Source organism: Tachyglossus aculeatus, chromosome X1, assembly GCF_015852505.1.
Source record: "Tachyglossus aculeatus isolate mTacAcu1 chromosome X1, mTacAcu1.pri, whole genome shotgun sequence".
NCBI lineage: Eukaryota > Metazoa > Chordata > Mammalia > Monotremata > Tachyglossidae > Tachyglossus > Tachyglossus aculeatus.
The window spans coordinates 59,749,136-59,770,007 of record NC_052101.1 but is presented as its reverse complement, the minus strand read 5'-3'; the positions used below and the strand labels follow the sequence as shown (position 1 = coordinate 59,770,007).

General features: G+C 45.2%; 2 protein-coding genes across 6 annotated transcripts in view; one reads left to right on the top strand and one right to left on the bottom strand.

Annotated features, from left to right (window-relative positions):
• Positions 1-1,520, bottom strand: part of IFT122 (intraflagellar transport 122) — a 74,009-nt gene extending 72,489 nt beyond the window's left edge. The window contains exon 1 of one of the 2 annotated variants that reach the window (XM_038772163.1): positions 1,408-1,520. In XM_038772163.1, the coding sequence (XP_038628091.1) occupies positions 1,408-1,448 (41 nt within the window). In that variant the 5' untranslated portion in view covers positions 1,449-1,520. The remainder of the gene's footprint in view (positions 1-1,407) is intronic. The other variant, XM_038772164.1, reaches the window with a different exon arrangement.
• On the top strand, positions 1,135-15,077 carry MBD4 (methyl-CpG binding domain 4, DNA glycosylase). Of its 4 annotated transcripts, none has more exons than XM_038772167.1 (8): positions 1,135-1,247; positions 5,996-6,193; positions 6,582-7,441; positions 9,287-9,361; positions 9,426-9,572; positions 10,721-10,870; positions 13,957-14,060; positions 14,754-15,077. In XM_038772167.1, the coding sequence occupies exons 2-8, from the start codon at positions 6,012-6,014 to the stop codon at positions 14,829-14,831; spliced, it is 1,596 nt and encodes a 531-aa protein (XP_038628095.1). In that variant the 5' UTR covers positions 1,135-1,247; positions 5,996-6,011; the 3' UTR covers positions 14,832-15,077. The 4 variants fall into 4 exon arrangements, with proteins under 4 accessions (XP_038628095.1, XP_038628096.1, XP_038628094.1 ...); XM_038772168.1 differs by lacking the exon at positions 1,135-1,247 and adding an exon at positions 1,446-1,747; XM_038772166.1 differs by lacking the exon at positions 1,135-1,247 and adding an exon at positions 1,446-1,790 and having other exon boundaries at positions 9,438-9,572.
• The last annotated feature ends 5,795 nt before the right edge of the window (positions 15,078-20,872 follow it).

Sequence of the window (20,872 nt, the reverse complement as noted above, 5' to 3'; positions counted from 1 at the left end):
TTCTGGGAGAGGTGAAGAGGGAGGAAGTGGGGAAGGCTGGAGAGGAGCAAGGGAGATTTTAGGTTATGGTTTCAATTTTGCTAACAAAGTATGTGACATAGTCATTAGGGGAAAGAGATGGCAAGGGACGGGAAGTTTGAGGAAGGCGTTAAATGTCCGGAACAGCTGTCAGAGGCAATGGGTATGGGAGTCAATTAGGAAGGAGTACTGTTGTCAGGCAGAGGAGAGGGCAGAACTAAAGCAGAGAAATCAGAGAGAGAAAAATAATGCATTCCAGAACATTGTGCAGAGATGAGGGGTGAGGAAGAATCCTCCCTTTGCCTTTTACCTGCTCAAGATTACTTGTGGTAGCACTCTGCGTTTGACTTTTAAATTTTAAACATTTTACAGATGTAAAACTTTTACAGATGAGGTAACTGAGGCCCAGAGTAGTTAAGTGACTTGCCCAAAGTCACAAAGCAGACAAGACATGGGGCTCAGTTTGGAACCCAGGTCCTCTGACTCCCAGGCCTGTCCTCTTTCCACCAGGCCACGCTGCTTCCCAAATCTTAGTTGATCGGCACTGAAATGTCACAAATGTGTTGACTGTGAGCCCATTGTGGGGACTGTCTCTCTTTATTGTTGTATTGTACTTTCCAAGTGCTTAGTACAGTGCTCTACACACAGTAGGTGCTCAATAAATACGACTGAATGAATGAATGTTGCTTCTCTATTCAGAACATTACACACAAACCATGGTCAGGAATGACATTTTTTGTGGCCCATGACTACCCTATTTGAAAACGGTATGTCTTATTGTACAATGCTCTACTTGGGTACTACAAGCCAAAAGAAACAATATTCACCTTCAATTATAAAAATATACATTGTGGAATAAAATGAGATCATGTAAAAAAGCTCTTTAGAAAACTAAAGTATACATATAAATTCAAGGTATCATTAGTATTTCAGAGTATCTCTTCTACCTAAAAAGCAGTGGGGATGGTTACTGGAAATCCATCCTCCCCCATACATAATGGAGATGGGCCTTGCCACCCCCAGGACTGAAATGGTACAACCCTACTCCCTCCGTTTCCCTCCCCAAACGGCAGGTCGTCTGATCCACCTCCAGCAGAGCAATAACAAACACTCCTTCTCGGATAGCATTTTGCCTGGCCAATAACTGGGTCCAACCCTAGAACACCAGTCCCATGACCATCGCAGAAACAAAAGGATCACTCCAGGACGGGAACTGTGCAGCAGATCGGGTAATAGCGGTGAGATGGGAGGCTCTGGAAGCAGAATTAGAGGGGAAAAGGAGAGAAGTCCTTGGGCAATCTGGTCCCTAGATTAGGGGCATCTCGGTTGTAGGCCTCTAGCTGATTTTCACAAGGAAGGCTACCTCCCCCGTGGATCCCATCTCCTTACCATTGTTCCGCTTTATCCCTCCAGGTCAGGACGGCCCGCATGGCTAATCCTCTCCGCCCTCGGCCTTCTCCCGCTTGCCCCAAACCACAGCCCCGCGCCTAGAAGCCAGTTTAGCTACCTGGGCTACCCGGGGCAACGCACATGCGCAGTAGGTCTTGGCGGAGGAGGCTTCGAGGCGCGGAATCGCAGTTGAGCATGCGCAAACGGGGGCGCGCCGTAGTAAGCCCCCGAAGGTCGATGCGTCTGGCGCGTGCGTAGTAAGAGCTCAGTCGGCGGATTAAGAAAACACACACGACACACGCAAAACACACAATGGAAAATCACGTCACTGAGAAGCCACGTAAGATGGCGTCCTCGGAAGAAGAAGGGCGGTGGGAGGAGAGGTAAATTACCAATTCACGCCCTGTGCAGTGGATATATGGAGACCCCATAAAATGCAGCCCAGGGGGTGATTCCGTCTCTTGGCAGAGGGAACTCGGATATTTGCTTATTTATTATTTACATTAAGATCTGTCTCCCCCTCTAAACTGTGACCTCGTTGTGCGCAGGTAGTCTGGAGGGTACTTTCTCAAGCTCTAAGGACAGTGCTCTGCACACAGTAAGCGCTCAGTAAATACGATTGAATGACAAAGTCGGGGCACAAAGTCGAGCCGGGCTGGAGGGATTTGTTAAGGGCTTACTGTGTGGCAAACACTGTTCGATGCGTTGGGGTAGATACAAGGTAATAATTGTGGAATTTGTTAATAATGATAATGGTATTTGTTAAGCGCTTACCATGTGCCAAGCACTGTTCTAAGCGCTGGGATAGATACAGGTAATCAGATTGTCCCACGTGGGGCTCACAGTCTTAATCCCCATTTTACAGATAAGGGAACTGAGGCACAGAAAAGTTAAGCGACTTGCCCAAGGTCACACAGCAAACAAGTGGCAGAGCAAGGATTAGAACCCATGACCCCTGACTCCCAAGCCCGTGCTCTTTCCACTAAGCCACGCAGCTTATGCGCTTACTATGTCAGGCACTGTACTAAGCGCTGGGGTGGATACAGGCCCCACTTTTCCTCATCTCCCACTCCCTTCTGCATCGCCCTGACTTGCTCCCTTTGTTCTTCCCCTGTCCCAGCCCCACAGCACTTATGTACATATCTGTAATTTTATTTATTTGTATTGATGTCTCTCTTTCCCCCTACTAGACTGTAAGCTCGTTGTGGGCAGGGCATGCCACTGTTTTTTGTTGTATTTTCCCAAGCGTTTAGTACAGTGCTCTGCACACTTTAAGTGCTCAATAAATTTGATTCAATGAATACAAGAAAATCGGGTTGGACGCAGGTTGAAGGGAGAACAGGTATTGAATCCCCAATTTGCAGCTGAGGTACAGGGAAGTGAAGCTACTGGCCCAAGGGCACACAGCAGACCAGGGATGGAGCTGGGATTAGAACCCAGGTCCTCTGACTTTCAGGCCTGTTCTCTTTCCATTAGGCCACACTGCTTTTCAACTTCCTCTTTTGTCCCTGCCCTTCTGCCCGTCTTCTTGAAGGAGCAGAGAAGAGGATGCTGTGCTTTGGGTCACAGCTTCGCCAACACTCGCTTTGACAGGGAAGGCAGGGGTCAACTTTTATTATGGTTGTCAAGTTGCTCTGGAACTGAACTGGTATTGAGTTCCCAGGGGTGTTCTGTCTCTCAGCTGTTGATGTGCTTTCTGGAAAATATTACTTGCCCATATACATCGCCGAATCTAATAAGAATTGACTGTAAGGTTACTCTAGGGTGTAAGCTCGTTGGGGATAGAGCAGGGCCTGGAAATCAGAAGGACCTGGGTTGTAATCTCGGCTCTGCCACTTGTCTGCTGTGTGACTTTGAGCGAGTCACTTCAGTTCTCTGGGCCTCAGTTACCTCATCTGCAGAATGGAAATTAAGACTGTGAGCCCCATGGGGAACATGGATTGTGTCCAACCTGATTATCTTGTATCTACCCCAGCAAATATCATTTTTAAAAAAGGAGAATGTGTCTGCTAACTGTTGTATTGTACTCTCCCGAGTGCTTAGTATAGTGCCCTGCACACAGTGTTTAATAAATACTATTGATTATGGTATTAAGCATTTAGCATGTGCCAAGCACTATGTTAAGTGCTGGGGATGATACATTACAATCAGATCAGACACAGACTATCTGATCTGTGTCTGATCTGATTGTAATGTATCATCCCAAGGTTCAGTGCTTGGTCCCCTTCTGTTCTCGATCTACACGCACTCCCTTGGTGACCTCATTCGCTCCCACGGCTTCAACTATCATCTATACGCTGATGACAACCAGATCTACATCTCTGCCCCTGCTCTCTCCCGGCTCGCATCTCCTCCTGCCTTCAGGACATCTCCATCTGGATGTCTGCCCGCCACCTAAAACTCAACATGTCCAAGACTGAACTCCTTGTCTTCCCTCCCAAACCCTGCCCTCTCCCTGACTTTCCCATCTCTGTTGACGGCACTACCATCCTTCCCGTCTCACAAGCTCGCAACCTTGGTGTCATCCTCGACTCCTCTCGACTCCGCTCTCTCGTTCACCCTTCCTCCCTTCAAGGCCCTACTGAGAGCTCACCTACTCCAGGAGGCCTTCCCAGACTGAGCCCCTTCCTTCCTCTCCCCCTCATCCCCCTCTCCATCCCCCCCCATCTTACCTCCTTCCCTTCCCCACAGCACCTGTATATATGTATATATGTTTGTACATATTTATTACTCTATTTATTTTACTTGTACATATCTATTCTATTTATTTTATTTTGTTAGTATGTTTGGTTTTGTTCTCTGTCTCCCCCTTTTAGACTGTGAGCCCACGGTTGGGTAGGGACTGTCTCTATATGTTGCCAACTTGTACTTCCCAAGCGCTTAGTACAGTGCTTGGCACATGGGGCTCCTAATCTAAAGGGGGGTGTGGTGCAGGTATTTAAGCCCTATTTTACAGGTGAAGAAACTGAGGCACAGAGAGGTTGTGGTTTATCCATAGTCACACAGCAGGCAAGTGGTGGAGTGGGAATTAAAATCCAGGTCTCCTGACCCCCAGTCCTGTACTCTGTCCATGTTGTTCATCCCTCTTTGTTTCAGTTTTGTGTGTGTGTGCTTTATGGTATTTAAGTGCTTACTATATGCCAGGTACTGTACTGGGGGAGAGAGACAAGATTGGACACAGTCCATGTCCTACATGGGGGTTTACAGCCTTAATTCCCTTTTTACAGTAGATGAGGTAACTGAGGCCCAGAAAAGTGAAATGTCTTGCCCAAGGTCACACAGCAGACAAGTGGTGGAGCTGGGATTAGAAGCCAGATACTTCAGACTCCAGACCCGTACTCTCTCCATTAGGCCATGCTGTCTCTCCCCTTGCAATATAAATATTCTTTTTGTTTTCATGTTCAAAATGGTATTAACCCACTATAGCCTCCTGTGGGACTATAGTTGTGATGGTGTTGGGATCAGCTAGAAACAACCTAGGAAGTCGAATTGAAGGCTTCACCATGAAATCAGCCAAATTAGGAGTCTGCTTTGCAACATCACCTCGGCCTCAGATTCATTCATTCATTCAATCGTATTTATTGAGCACTTACTGTGTGCAGAGCACTGTGCTAAGCGCTTGGGAAGTACAAGTTGGCAGCATTTAGAGACGGTCCCTACTCAACAGCGAGCTCACAGTCTAGAAGGGGGAGACAGACAACTAAGCAAAACATATTAACAAAATAAAATAAATAGAATAAATAGGTACAAGTAAAATAAATAGAGCAATAAATATGTACAAACATATACATATATACAGGTACTGTGGGGAGGGGAAGGAGGTATGGCGGGGGGATGGGGAGGGGAAGGAGGTAAGGCTCGGGGAGAGGAAGGAGGGGGCTCAGTCTGGGAAGGCCTCCTGGAGGAGGTGAGCTCTCAGTAGCACTTTGAAGGGAGGAAGAGAGCTAGCTTGGCGGATGTGCGGAGGGAGGGCATTCCAGGCCAGGGGGAGGACGTGGGCCAGGGGTCAACTGCGGGACAGGTGAGAACAAGGCACAGTGAGGAGATTAGCGGCAGAGGAGTGGAGGGTGTGGGCTGGGCTGTAGAAGGAGAGAAGGGAGGTGAGGTGATGGAGAGCCTTGAAGCTGAGGGTGAGGAGTTTTTGCCTGATGCGTAGGTTGATTTGTAGCCATTAGATTCATTCAATCGTATTTATTGAGCGCTTACTGTGTGCAGAGCACTGTACTAAGCGCTTGGAAAGTACAAGTTGGCAATTTATAGAGACGGTCCCTACCCAACAACGGGCTCACAGTATAAATAGAGGTAAAGCTAGATACACTTCATTAACAAAATAAATAGAATATCCGAAGCTGGCTCCAAGTAGTCGAAAGTTAAGCCTCACAACTGTGATTGTCTTACAACCTTGGTTAGCTGAAGATGCTAATGGCAAGTAACTTGTGAATTCCTTGATGTTTGTTGCTCCTGAACCTTCGTTTTTACATAGCCACATTCTCCCAATACCTGCTATTCCGATCTGCCTGTGAAACTCCAAGCCTTTATTGCAGGTTCAGAATCAAAAGCTAATCCATTCATTTATTCTCTTTTTCAGAGAGAAGACTGAAAAGATGGGAAATAACGATGATGGGAAACCATTAATGAAGAAGAGAAGCACTGCATGTAATGATGGTTCTGTTGTGAAGAAATTAATTCCCGTAAACTATGAACCTGTTCCATGTGGATGGGAAAGAATTGTGAAACAAAGGATGTCTGGGAAAACTGCAGGAAAATATGATATTTATCTTATCAGGTAAATGGACATAGTAAAAATGGTATATGGGTCTAAGGGGTTTGACAAGGTAGGTGTTGAATAATGAAAGAAACTTCCGCCCGGTGATTAAAAACAGAACTGACAGTTTGCCTGGGTTCTGCTTCCTGCCCTGCTACTTATTTGCTATGCAAAACAAAGCAAGTTATTTAAACACCCCATCTCTGTTTCCCCTCTGTTACTTAGCTTTCACAGTAAGTGTTGAATTGATCAAAGCTATGGCTGTTATTGTACACAGTTGCCATAAAAATTTAAGTATTTTGGAACAACGGTTCCAGTAAACTAACTGGATATTTGTCATTTTATTCATTGCTCTTGATACATCATTTATGCTCATCAGCAAACTATGACCTTTCTTTGATTTTTCTAGTCCTCAAGGAGTGAAGCTCAGATCCAAACGTGCCCTTGTGAATTACCTTCGCAAAAGTGGAGAGACTTTTCTTAAGCTAGAAGATTTTGACTTTACTGCCCCTTCCAAGAGTGACCCTAAGCCAAGACTCCAAGATGATAATGCAGAAGTTCTGGCAACCCAACTACAGAATGAGAGTAACAGTCTGAAGCCGCCCAGCCCACAAAGAAGGCTAGACAAAGATGTGTTTCTTCTGTCAAGTAATATTTCTAAATCGCAGAATACGAGTGAACTTTCTGATGGCTCTTCCATTCAAATGCTGTGGAAAGAAGGCTCGAGCGATCGCCATGTTAGCGCTAAGAAGTATGTTAGAAAGGCCAAAGGAAAACGGGCGGTTCTGAAAGGGGCTCAAATTAAGAAAGCCAAAGAAGGCTGTAGAAAAAGTCATTCAGATTTCATTCAGAGCAGAAGCAAATCATGTAATGTAAGCGAAGCTGAAGACGTTCACATTTCTGAAATCCACCTCAAGAAAACACAGTGCTGTGCTGATCACACCAGAGTGAGTGACAAGACTGTAAAGGATGGTGACAAAGTAGAAAGAGGGCTTGAAAGAGATGAGCTATTGGCTCCAGGATCAGATCCAGAATTGCATAACAGACAAGTAACTTCCTTCACCAAAAACAGATCACATCCTGCAGAAGGTCCAGAATTCAATGAGAAGAATGGAGATATTTCTGCAGACCATGACCAAAGTGTTACAGAAACTGAAGCTGGTGAAGCAAAGGAGTATTTGCATACTGACATTTTCAAATCTGTTACTGAAATTGGCATCCCCAGCTCACAGGATGAGAGAGATTTTACCATTTTGAAAAAAAGGAAAGGTAGATGCTTGTTAATTTTGCGGGTGGGGGTGGGAAGGTCTTACAAATTATTGACAAATAATTAGCTTCATGTCTGGGTATAGTTAGTGAATACTTGGGTAATTGAGGGCCAAGTTGAAAATTTACTAAAGCATTCACAAGTAATCCAGTGACTGTGATCTGTTTGGGTTTTTTCCCCCCCTCTGTAGTTTTTAATACCACTCAAGTACTTACTACTAATCTGTGGGCTCTAAATTGCTTTCTGAACCAAATGTGTTATCTGGTGACACTGCTCTAAAATGACTGATGCTCTGAATACTTTTCACTTTGTAATTCTAGCTATCATTATATGGAATAATAGTGATGGTATTTGTTAAGCGCTTACTATGGGCCAAGCACTGTTCTAAGCACTGCGGTAGATACAAGGTAATCGGGTTGTCCCACGTGGGGCTCCCAGTCTTAATCGCCATTTTACAGGTAAGATAACTGAGGCATAGAGAAATGAAGTGACTTGCCCAAAGTCACACAGCTGTCAAGTGGCAGAGCCGGGATTGGAACCCACGACCTCTGACTCTCAAGCCCGTGCTCTTTCCACTAAGCCACGCTGCTTCTCTGGCTTCTCTTGGAATGTGCTCTTGGTATGGAGACCAGAGTTTAGGAATAATTCTGTTTTGCTAACACCACAATGGAGTAATAATAATGATGATATTTGTTAAGTGCTTACTATGTGTCAAGCACTGTTCTAAGTGCTGGGGTAGATACAAGTTAATCAGGTTGGACACAGTCTCTGTCCCATGTAGGGCTCCCAGTCTGAGTCCCCATTTTGCACATGAGGTAACTGAGGCCCAAAGAAGTGAAGTGACTTGCCCAAGGTCACACAACAGGTAAGTGGCAGAGCCAGAAATTAGAACCCAGGTCCTTTTTACTCCCAGATCCATGGTATCCATCAGGCCATGCCATTTCCCTATTGATGGTATTTGTTAAGCGCTTACTATGTGCCAGGCACTGCACTAAGCGCTGGGGTGGATACAAGCAAATCGGGTTGGACACAGTCCCCGTTTCACATGGAGCTCGTAGTCTCAATCCCCATTTTACAGATGAGGTAATTGAGACCCAGAGAAGTGAAGTGAGTCACCCAAGGTCACACAACAGCCAAGTGGCGGAGCCAGGATTAGTACCCATGACCTTCTGACTCCCAAGCCCGTGCCTTATCCACTATGCCAACATTTGATTATTCCTTTTGGGAAAGAACACTTTTTGGTGCTCTGTTCATTATAATTATCCTTTAAAGGTGGGATTTATGTAATTCTAAAATTTTAAAAAATTTCTGTAGGGAGGCAGCCTGAATGTTTATGAAAGAAGAAGACCTCTTGGGTTCCAGTCTTGACTTCGCCTCAGACATGCTGGCATTTTAGGCATGTAATTTTTTTGAACCTTTAGTTTCTCTCTGCTTAAAAGGCTTACTGCGAGCCATATAATTACTGAATCCTGGCCACCTAAGTATAACATAAGAATAGTAAATCCAGCTATTAAGTAATAATAAGTACTTTGGGCTTTGCCGAGGAAACTTTGAGGAAAATGGCATGTTATACTGGGCAAATGCAATTAGAAATACTTCCAAAATTGGATGTGGATGGCAAATCAGTGGAACTGAAATTGCCATGAAGGTTACATTACACTATCCCTAGAAGAGATCTGATTCTCAGTACAAGGAAATAGGAGGGCCTAAATTCTAGGCAATGCTCAGCGACCATTCTGAAATAAACCTCGAAGCAGAATTTGCCAGTATCTCTTTAGTTCTTTTTCTCGTCTTGCTTTCCCTGGCTTGTTGGATTTTTTTTTAATAAAACTCATTTTACTTTTCAGATGCCGCTGTCCCCCAACCACACATTGACAGAAGGAAAACCAGCCTCTATTTTTCTACAAAACACCCCAATAAAGGTATAGTATTCTCCACGGAAAATCCAGATTTGTAAAGCAGCCTAGACTTACAGTATTGATGAAGTATCATGTTTAGCTCTTAGCCCGCCACGACGAAAAGCATTCAGGAAGTGGACTCCTCCTCACTCGCCGTATAATCTTGTTCAAGAAATTCTCTTTCACGATCCCTGGAAGTTACTCATTGCAACCATATTTCTCAATAGGACCTCAGGTAAGTAGGACCTTAAGCAATGTGATCCTGCTGTAGCCTCTGCTATAAATTAATATATTCGACAGACAATTACTCTCCCCCTGTTCAAAGTCTTATTGAAGATACATCTCCTCCGAGAGGCCTTCCCAGATTAAGCCCTGCTCTTCCTCTTCTCCCACTCCCTTCTGCATCACCCTGCCTTGTCCCCTTTGTTCTCCCCCCCCGCCAGCCCCACAGCACTAATGTGCATATCTTTAATCTATTTATTTGTATTGATGTCTGTCTCCCCCCGCCCCCAGACCCTAAACTCGTGAGTTGTGTTGTATTGTACTCTCCTAAGAGGTGGAGGTGGTAGATTTTTTTAGAAGAGGCAGGATATCTCCTGATATACCACTGGGAAAGATGGGAAAGTCAAGGAGGGCCAGACTGGAGAGTAGCAGGGAAGATTTGTGGGAGATCATGTTTGATGGTTGCAATTTTATTAATAAGGTTTGTGGTCAGGCCATTAGGGGAAAGCAATTGGGAGGGGCAGGGGGACAGGGAGTTCAACTAACAAAGCGCTAAATACAATGCTCTGCACATAAGAAGTGCTCATTAAATACCATTAATTAAACATCTGGAATGGCGGGCCCAGGGGATGTGTGTGGGAGTTAGTAAGGATGGAGAAGTATCTTCCCTCCTCCAAAGGCTTATTGAAGGCACATCTCCAAGAGGACTTCCCTGACTAAGCCCTCCCCTTTCCTCTTCTCCCACTCCCTTCTGCATTGCCCTGACTTGCTCCCTTTATTCATCCCCCCTCCAAGCCCCACAGCACTTATGTACATATCTGTAATTTATTTATATTAATGTCTGTCTCACACTCTAGACTGTAAGCTCACTGTGGGCAGGGAATATGTTTATTGTTATATTGTACTCTCCCAAGCGCGTGGTGCAGTGCTCTGCACACAGTAAGCACTCAATACGATTGACTGACTATAATATAACAGAGTTGGTAGACACGTTCCCTGCCCACAATGAGCAAAGCTAAGTGTAGTCAGAGGAAGCTGGAATCCAGCTGAAGCAAAACCTACTTCTAAAGCTAAAGTTAGATAAGGAAGTTACCCAGGGGGACAGGTAAGGCGAGAAATAGAGACTGATATACCATTTCTTTTTTTTTTTTTTCTGGCTAGGCAAGATGGCAATACCCGTGCTCTGGGAATTTTTGGAGAAATACCCTTCGGCTGAAGTAGCCAGAACTGCTGATTGGAAAGAAGTATCGCAACTACTTAAACCTCTTGGCCTCTATGACCTCAGAGCCAAGACTATTGTCAAATTTTCAGGTACTTTATATGTGCAAAGATATATATGTAACTTATATCTCTAGCTTATTATTTAGAACTTGCCAAAGTTCAGGGAGCATGTTTGTACCAGGCATAGGATACCTCCAATGTGCCCCAAATATCAAATTGCTATAAATCCCCATCTTTTATCCCTTCTCCCATCCCCCTGCCTTGATTCACTGGGTCCGATGACTACGGCGTTTCAGGAGAGAGGACATTAACCTTTAAAAGATCTCAGTTGAAACCCACCAGAGTAATTAAAGCAGTTCTCTCATCAGCACAGTTGCCACTAATCCACTTTCCAGCCAGTGGTCCTCAACACACACTGCAAGGTAACAGGCAGTTGTTCTCCACTTGAATCAAGAAGACCAAGCAGGTCTTTTCCCTTGGGAGGTGCAAGAGCCTCCCATCAGTTGGAGAGGAAGTGTTTAAAAAGCAGTTGACTTGGTCCAGGAGTGGCAGGCCTCACAAAAGACTTGCCGCCTAAACACCTCTACATTTTGGTCCCCTTAGGGGAGCCCACCTTGAGGTAGGGAAACATTATCTGCTTCATCCCGCCCCGTATAACTTCATTACAGTGTACTGCATGCGACATGTAGCGTCCCTTCCATTGACAGAAGAATGATAATCGTGTTATCGAAGCACTTCTTCTGTGCTAAATTCTGGGGAAAATAGAATATAACCTGGCCAGACACAGCCTCCATCCAAATGGGGCTCACAGGAGGGCAAATGTGTATTGAATCTCCATTTTACAGGTGAGGAGACTGGGCCACAGAGAACTTAAGTGACTTGCCCATGGTCACACAGCAGATGAGGGGCAGGGTGGCGATTAGAACCCAGGTCCTCTGACTCCCAGAGTTACGCTCATTCTACTAGGCCATGCTGCTTCTCATTCAAACCCCCCAAAACCTAGCGCTACTGCATGAGGCAGTGGGATGGGCAGGGCAAGGGAGGGGCACCCACTCAAACTTTTATTAAGCAAGTCCTTACAATGTGAGAAGCCATTTCTTGCTGGAACATGCAACTGCTTCGGTCCAAGGAAGCAGGCAGTCCAAGATTCTTAGGGCTAATATTTTGTGAATCGATGAAAAGTGCGTACTAGATGCCAAAACACTGTGCTAAGCACTGGGTTTTATGATATTTAGAGCAGTGGGGCCTAGTGGAAAGAGTATGGTCTTGGGAGTCAGAGGACCTGGGCTCTAATTCTGGCACCGCTACTTGCCTGCAATGTGACCTCGGGCAAGCTACTTATCTTTATGCCTCAGTAAAATGGGATTTCCTCACCTGTAAAATGGGATTTAATAACTGTTCTTCCTCTTACTTGGAGTGTGATCCCTGTGTGGGACAGGGACTGCGTCCAACCTGATTAATAATGCTAGGCCCATAGTAAGCACTTAACGAACACCACAATTCTTTATGTGCCAGGCTCTGTCCCAAGCTGTAGGGTAGATATAAGGTTATCAAATGGGATAATCTAAAACGACCAGGTCTTCCAATACCCAGTCCCATGATTTTTCCATTAGACTGATGCCTTTTAAAAGTGATTGAAACACCCAGGAACTTGTTCCCTTAAAGACAGTAGCTGTCCTAAATTGTTGCCGGGTAGGGGTGGGGGGTGAGAAATATGAATATTCACAGCTTCCAAGTGACTGTCTGACTTCAGGGAGTTTGCTGAATAGACAGAATGAGACTAGGGTCCTTGGAATATGGTGACATCACAGTGGGCTGAGCCAGTATCAAATGAGGAAGAAAGCAGTGGGCTGGAAATAGGGAAAACCTTAAAAAAAGCCAGCAGACAGGAAGTCCGGGCCTTTGCGAAGAATGGGAAAGTGACATAAAGCATGTGGCTGATGAATGAGGGCCAGTTGAGTCAATCAATACCAAGTACCTTTTGGACCCAGTTATGATCACTGATCCAGAATGCAGGGAGTAGTAGATGGCAAAAGAAAGAATTATGTTTTGTGGCTGGATTTTATTTTATGCTCTTTTGAACCAGTACTGGTACAACCTGATTGATGTAAGCATATTAAATTCTGATTGCTGTTTAGGATTTGATTTAATACTGGAAACTAACTAGCTTTATTAAAATGCTTTTCTGTCTTCTCAAATGGAAAAGCCCACTTCTCTCATATTCTGAGTACCCACATCCATGTTGGGATCACATTACCAAGGGAAAGGCAGAAAACCTCTCAGAGACTAGTTTCTTCCCAGCCATGGGGCTGGGCTACACAGGGAAACCTGACTGATTTGAGTGCTATCATGGGATGGGAGCAGTGATTTGCCCAAGGAATCTCAGGGTGTCCTCCCTGGGCAAACTTTCCCTGAAGGAGAGTGGCAGGCTAAGAATACGTCAGTCAGTTGTACTTATTGAGTGCTTACTGTGTGCAGAGTATATTGTATTAAACACTGGGGAGAGTACAATATAACAGACACAGTCCCTGCTAACAATGAGTTTACAGTCTAAGCACTCTGACATTAGAGAAGCAGCGTGGCTTAATGGAAAGAGCATGGGCTTGGGAGTCAGAGGACATGGGTTCTAATCCCTGCTCAGCCACTTGTCTGCTGTGTGACCTTAGGCAAGCCACTTCACTTCTCTGTGCCTCAGTTACCTCATCTGGAAAATGGGGATTAAGACTGTGAGCCCCTCATGGGACAATCTGATTACCTTGTGTGATTTTTTTTTTTTAAGGTAAGAAAAGCCTAGAGCTATCATCACACCCCTCTCTCCTTCCACTGGCCTACATGGCAGCAGCTCTTTGGCATCCTACTGACATGGTGGCACAAGGGCCCCAGGACCCAAGGTCTGGGGGAACGGCCCCTTTTGAGCCTTCTCTAGAGACATTCATTCATTCGATTGAATTTATTGAATGTTTACTGCGTTTAAAGCACTGTACTAAGCGCTTGAGACATCCCTGCCTTCAAAAAATAAAGAGGGTGGAAGGAAGTAGTTTCCCCATCCGTGGCTTCCAAGAGTGCCCCTTTAGGAGCCTCGGATGAGTGACTTGGGATCAATATTAGGTAGTGTTTTCTGGTCTTTTCCATTTATGTACTAATATGTTGGGGCTTGGGGGTTCCATGTTCTGTAGATGAATACCTGACAAAGCAGTGGAAGTACCCAATTGAGCTGCATGGGATTGGAAAGTACGGCAACGATTCCTATCGAATTTTTTGTGTCAATGAATGGAAACAGGTGAGGAGACCCCCTCAGGAAAACTGGGTCTTCGGAGCCAAAGGAAGCCATAGGTTGGGCCGTGGGCTTGAAATGGACAGTAGCCAGGTAATCTCTGGAGTCTAGAAATTCTTACCTGCCGAATTCAATCCGTCAGCTCAGTCCTAAATGTGAATGTCATTTTGAGCTGGTGGCTAGCTTCTGGGCTCAACTCAGGTTCACTTCAGTCAATGAGTGATTCTCCCTTCGATACTAACAGCCATATAAGGGGAGAGAGAGCAGAAGGGAGACGTAACAAGTACCAGCATTGAAAAATGTAAAATCCTTAACTGTAAATCTATGGTGTGTATTGAGCACTTACTGTGTGGAGAGTACTAAGTGTTTTGGAGAGTACAGCAGTAGATGAGGTAATTGGGATCCCTACCTCTCAAGGAGTTTTAAATCTAGTGGAAAAGACAGGCATTCAAATAAATTACAGGTAGAGGAAGCAACAGGAGTCCAAAGAGATGTACCTAAGTACCATGGGGGTGGGGGTAAATACACATTTGAGTAAAAGGTAATTTCCACTTTATTACTCACCTTAATTTGTTTTTTTCCAGTACAGCCTAAATAATGTTTTTAAAAAGTTTTACTATTAAGATAGGAAATTTGTTCCTGCCTTGTTTGTGAAAGCGTTCTTAATAGAGAATATTCTCCCAACGTTTTTCCTTTCAGGTCCATCCTGAAGATCACAAGTTGAATAAATACCATGACTGGCTCTGGGAAAATCATGAAAAACTGAATCTTGGTTGAAAAATATTGACAGGTTTTTAATCCAGATTTACTCTTCAATACTTGGCACCTCCTTTTTGAGAAACATAGTTTATTAAACTACTCCTGCTACTTTCTTCCTTTCCACAAATCTTTTTTTAAAAGTGAGTGGATGGAATTCCAGGATTGCTGCATGTTTGAGACATTTTCATATATATGTGCTGTGTGTGTAGTCGTAACTCGGGCCAGAAAAGTTTTTATTTTTTTTAAATAAATCATAACTATGTTTTGGTTTGGTTTTTTAATTGATAAAGGCAAACACTAAGCAGATTTATTTTAATAATAATGATGGCATTTCTTAAGCGCTTACTATGTGCAAAGCACTGTTCTAAGTGCTGGGGAAGTTACAAGGTGATCAGGTTGTCCCACTGGGGGCTCACAGTCTTAATCCCCATTTTACAGATGAGGGAACTGAGGCACAGGGAAGTTAAGTGACTTGCCCAAAGTCACACAGCTGACAAGTGGCGGAGCCGGGGTTTGAACCCATGACCTCTGACTCCAAAGCCCGGGCTCTTTCCACTGAACCAGTACCAAAGCACTTCTTGTTAATAGCTGTCCAGTTTCAAACACACAAACGCACAATGAGATTGCTTCCACATGTGTGAGTATTAATGAAGAATAAGATTCTGCAAACTGGGCCCATGAAAATATGGTGGGGAACCACCTCTTGCCCCTTAATGATGGCATTTATTAAGCGCTTACTATGTGCAAAGCACTGTTCGATGCCCCTTGCCATTTGAGGTAAACATTGAATCCCTGAGTAGAGAAGCCATGAGGCCTAATGGAAAGAGCACGGACCTGGGAGTCAGAAGACCTGGGTTCTAATCCTGATGCCACCACCTGCCTGCTGTGTGAACTTGGGCACGTCAGTTAATTTCTCTGCCTTGGTTTCCCCATCTGTAAAAGGGTGATCCAATGCCTGTTCTCCTTCCTACTTAGAATGTGAGCCCCATGTGGGACAGGGATTATATCTGACCTGATTAATTTGTATCCAGCACAGTATTCAGCACTTAGAACAGTGCTTTGCATATAGTAAGCGCTTAACAAATACCATCATTATTATTTGGCACATAAGTTCTTAGCAAATACCACAATTCATTATTAAGGTTGCCCAGTGAGCAAGGGGACTGCCAGATTGTGCTATCCAGAATGTTTCATAAGACTTTTTTTTTTTTTTTTTTTTTTTTTGCTAGCTTGTATTTACTCCAGGGCTTCAAAGAGTGCTTGGTCACATAGTAAGCGCTTAACACATACCATTAAAAAAAATGCCCAAACAGTCTAAGTCAAAGGGCATAGATGAAGCAGAAGGGAGAGGGTGTTGGGGGAACAGAGGACTGCCAATAATAGCTGCAGTATGTGATGATGGAAAAATATATCACTGAAGCTTCAGCAGCAACAGACCCTGTTGTGCCCTTACCCATCTCAAGTCTATTTTTTAAATGGTATTTATTAAGCGCCTACTATGTCCCAGGCATCGCACTGGGCACTGGAGTAGGTACAAGATAACCATGTTGGACAGTCCCACATGGGGCTCACAGTCTTAACTCCCACTTTACAGATGAGGTAACAGGCACAGAGAAATCAAGTGAATTTCCCAAGGTCACATGACAGACAAGTGGCAAAACAGATTAGAACCCAGGTCCCCGGGGTCCCAGGCCCTGGCTCTTTCCACTAGACCATGCTGTTTCCCTAGTCATCATTGAATAGGGTGCTTAAATTGGCTTTAGTAAAGTTGGAGGGGGGTCTTTTCTGTTTTTTTGAAACAAGCTGGAAGAACAAGAAATGAAACCAAAAAAAAGAACCATCATATTTGGAGACAAAGTCACTGATGGTGAAGTACATACAGGTGGATGAAAAAAAGGCTGATACGGGAGTATTCTGTGTTCAGTAGAAGTTGCACTTGAGTTGGTTTTCCAGTAGGTTTCAGTGGGCTGTTCACACTCTCTTCTGGTCTCTCTCTGCTCTGTAAGGTGATTGGGGTGAGGGTGAATTTGCCCCCTTATCAACGGTCATTACTGGGCCCTCATTCTCCTATCTCTCCATCGCTCCATCCCTTCTCCCCTCCTTAACTTCCATCTTCAACCGCTCACTCTCCACTGGTTCCTTCCCCTCTGCCTTCAAACATGCCCATGTCTCTCCCATCCTAAAAAAACCCTCTCTTGACCCCACCTCACCTTCTAGTTATCGTCCCATATCCCTCCTACCATTCCTTTCCAAACTCCTTGAACGAGTTGTCTACACGCGCTGCCTAGAATTCCTCAACAACAACTCTCTCCTCGACCCCCTCCAGTCTGGCTTCCGTCCCCTTCATTCCACGGAAACTGCGCTCTCAAAGGTCACCAATGACCTCCTGCTTGCCAAATCCAACGGCTCATACTCTGTCCTAATCCTCCTCGACCTCTCAGCTGCCTTTGACACTGTGGACCACCCCCTTCTCCTCAACACGTTATCTGACCTTGGCTTCACAGACTCCGTCCTCTCCTGGTTCTCCTCTTATCTCTCTGGTCGTTCTTTCTCAGTCTCTTTTGCAGGCTCCTCCTCCCCCTCCCATCCTCTTACTGTGGGGGTTCCCCAAGGTTCAGTGCTTGGTCCCCTTCTGTTCTCAATATACACTCACTCCCTTGGTGACCTCATTCGCTCCCACGGCTTCAACTATCATCTCTACGCTGATGACACCCAGATCTACATCTCTGCCCCTGCTCTCTCCCCCTCCCTCCAGGCTCGCATCTCCTCCTGCCTTCAGGACATCTCCATCTGGATGTCCGCCCGCCACCTAAAGCTCAACATGTCGAAGACTGAGCTCCTTGTCTTCCCTCCCAAACCTTGTCCTCTCCCTGACTTTCCCATCTCTGTTGACGGCACTACCATCCTTCCCATCTCACAAGCCCGCAACCGTGGTGTCATCCTCGACTCCGCTCTCTCATTCACCCCTCACATCCAAGCCGTCACCAAAACCTGCCGGTCTCAGCTCCGCAACATTGCCAAGATCCGCCCTTTCCTCTCCATCCAAACCGCTACCCTGCTCATTCAAGCTCTCATCCTATCCCGTCTGGACTACTGCACTAGCCTTCTCTCTGATCTCCCATCCTCGTGTCTCTCTCCACTTCAATCCATACTTCATGCTGCTGCCCAGATTATCTTTGTCCAGAAACGCTCTGGACATATTACTCCCCTCCTCAAAAACCTCCAATGGCTACCGATCAATCTGCGCATCAGGCAGAAACTCCTCACCCTGGGCTTCAAGGCTGTCCATCACCTCGCCCCCTCCTACCTCACCTCCCTTCTCTCCTCCTACTGCCCAGCCCGCACCCTCCGCTCCTCCACCACTAATCTCCTCACTGTACCTCGCTCTCGCCTGTCCCACCATCGACCCCCGGCCCACGTCATCCCCCGGGCCTGGAATGCCCTCCCTCTGCCCATCCGCCAAGCTAGCTCTCTTCCTCCCTTCAAGGCCCTGCTGAGAGCTCACCTCCTCCAGGAGGCCTTCCCAGACTGAGCCCCTTCTTTCCTCTCCCCCTCGTCCCCCTCTCCATCCCCCCGTCTTACCTCCTTCCCTTCCCCACAGCACCTGTATATATGTATATATGGTTGTACATATTTATTACTCTATTTATTTATTTATTTATTTATTTTACTTGTACATTTCTATCCTACTTATTTTATTTTGTTGGTATGTTTGGTTCTGTTCTCTGTCTCCCCCTTTTAGACTGTGAGCCCACTGTTGGGTAGGGACTGTCTCTATGTGATGCCAATTTGTACTTCCCAAGCGCTTAGTACAGTGCTCTGCACATAGTAAGCGCTCAATAAATACGATTGATTGATTGATTGATTGATTGATCTCTCTGGCCGCTCATTCTCAGTCTTTTTTGTGGGCTCCTCTTCTGCCTCCCATCTGCTAAATGGGGGGTGTCCCTCAAGGCTCGGTTCTGGGTCCCCTTCTATTCTCCATCTACACCCACTCCCCTGGTGAACTCATTTGCTCCCATGGTTTCAACTAGCACCTCTATGCTGATGATTTCCAAGTCTACATCTCCATCCCTGATCTCTCTCCCTCTCTGCAGTCTCACATTTCCTCCTGCCTTCGACGTCTCTGCTTGGATGTCCCGCCGATACCTCAAACTGAACATGTCCAAAACAGAATTCCTCATCTTCCTGTTCTCGCCGCCCCCCCTCGAATTTCCCGTCACTATAAACAGCATCACCAACCTTCCTGTCTCTCGAGCCCTAAACCTTGGCATTATCCTTGATGTTTCTCTGTCATTCAACCCACATATTCAGTCTATCAGTAAATCCTGTGGGTCCAACCTTCACAACATCGCAAAAATCCACCTTTTCCTCCCCATCCTATTCCACCTTGATTACTGTATCAGCCTCCTTGCTGATTATCCTGCCTCCTCTCTCCCCACTCCAGTCCATACTTGGCTGCTGCCCAGATTATTTTTCTGCAAAAACGTTCAGTCTATGTTTCCCACCCCCTCAAGAACCTCCAGTGGTTGCCCATCCACCTCTGCATTGAACAGAAACTCTTTACCATGAGCTTTAAAGCACTCAATCACCTCGCCCCTTCCTACGTTACCTCGCTGCTGTCCTATCACAACGCAGCCCACACCCTTCTCTCCTCTAATGCCAACCTACTCACTATACCTTGATCTTGTCTCTTTCACCGCCGACCTCTCATTCACATCCTGCCTCTGGCCCGGTAGGCCATCCCTCTTCATATCTGACAATCACTCTTCACATTCAAAGCCTTTTTGAAGGCACATCTCCAAGAAGTGTTCCCTAAGCCCTCATATTCTTTATGGCTGTCTCCCTTTCTAGACTGTGAGCTTAATTTATTCAATCATATTTATTTAGTGCTTACTGTGTGCAGAGCACTGTACTAAGCGCTTGGGAAGTACAAATCGGCAACATATAGAGATGGTCCCTACCCAACAACAGGTTCACAGTCTAGATATGTATTATACTCTTCCAAGTGCTTAGTTCAGTGTTTGGGACATAGTGCTCAATAAATACAATTGATTAATTGATAGATTTGTAAACTCAGTCAATCCTATTTATTGAGCACTTAATTGTGCACAGAACACTGTATTAAGCACATAGGAGCATACAATATAGCAGATACAACAATAATTGTAGTATTAAGTGCTTACTATGTGCCAAGCACTGTTCTAAGCGCTGGGGGGATACAAGGTAAACCAGGTGGCCCCAGTCTTAATCCCCATTTTACAGATGAGGGAACTGAGGCACAGAGAAGTTAAGTGACTTGCCCAAAGTCACACAGCTGACAAGTACATTCCCTGCCCACAATGAGCTTATAGTTTGAGGCATTCATGTCAGATGTACAAATCATTGGGGGCTTCAGTGGAAACCCAGGGTTTGGAAATTGGTAGGTGTATACTAGTAGAATAGTGGGTAGTGTATGAGTAGGGGAAAGAAGGCACAAAACAAAATATTAAAAGGAAAAAGTATGTCTACATCCTGTAGGATAGCTATTTAGGTTTCAGTGTGCATTAACATAAACTCCCATGATCTCTTAAATTTTTGCTGATGTGAACATAATCACAACAGCCCACATCCTTGAAATTGTTGGGTGCCTGAAAAGTTCTAATGTGTATTTTAATTGTATTTTTTCATTGGGTGATTTTTAATTGATCAGGGAAATGCTAAACAGGCTTATAATTAATTGTAGCATTTGTTAAGCACTTACTATTTGCCAAGCAGTGTAATAATAATAATTATGGTATTTAAGTGCTTACTATGTGTCAAGCACTGTTCTAACACTGGGGCAGATACAAAGTAATCAGGTTGGACACAGTCCATGTCCCACATGGGCCTCACAATCTTAATCCTCATTTTCCAGATGAGGTGACTGAGGCACAGAGAAGTTGTGACTTGCCCGAGGTCACACTGCAGACAAGTGGCAGAGCTGGGATTCTAGAACTCGTGTCCTTCTGACTCCCAGGCCTGTGTTCTAGCCACTAGGTAATGCTGCTTCTCATTTCACTCCCACCCGGCCCTGAGTG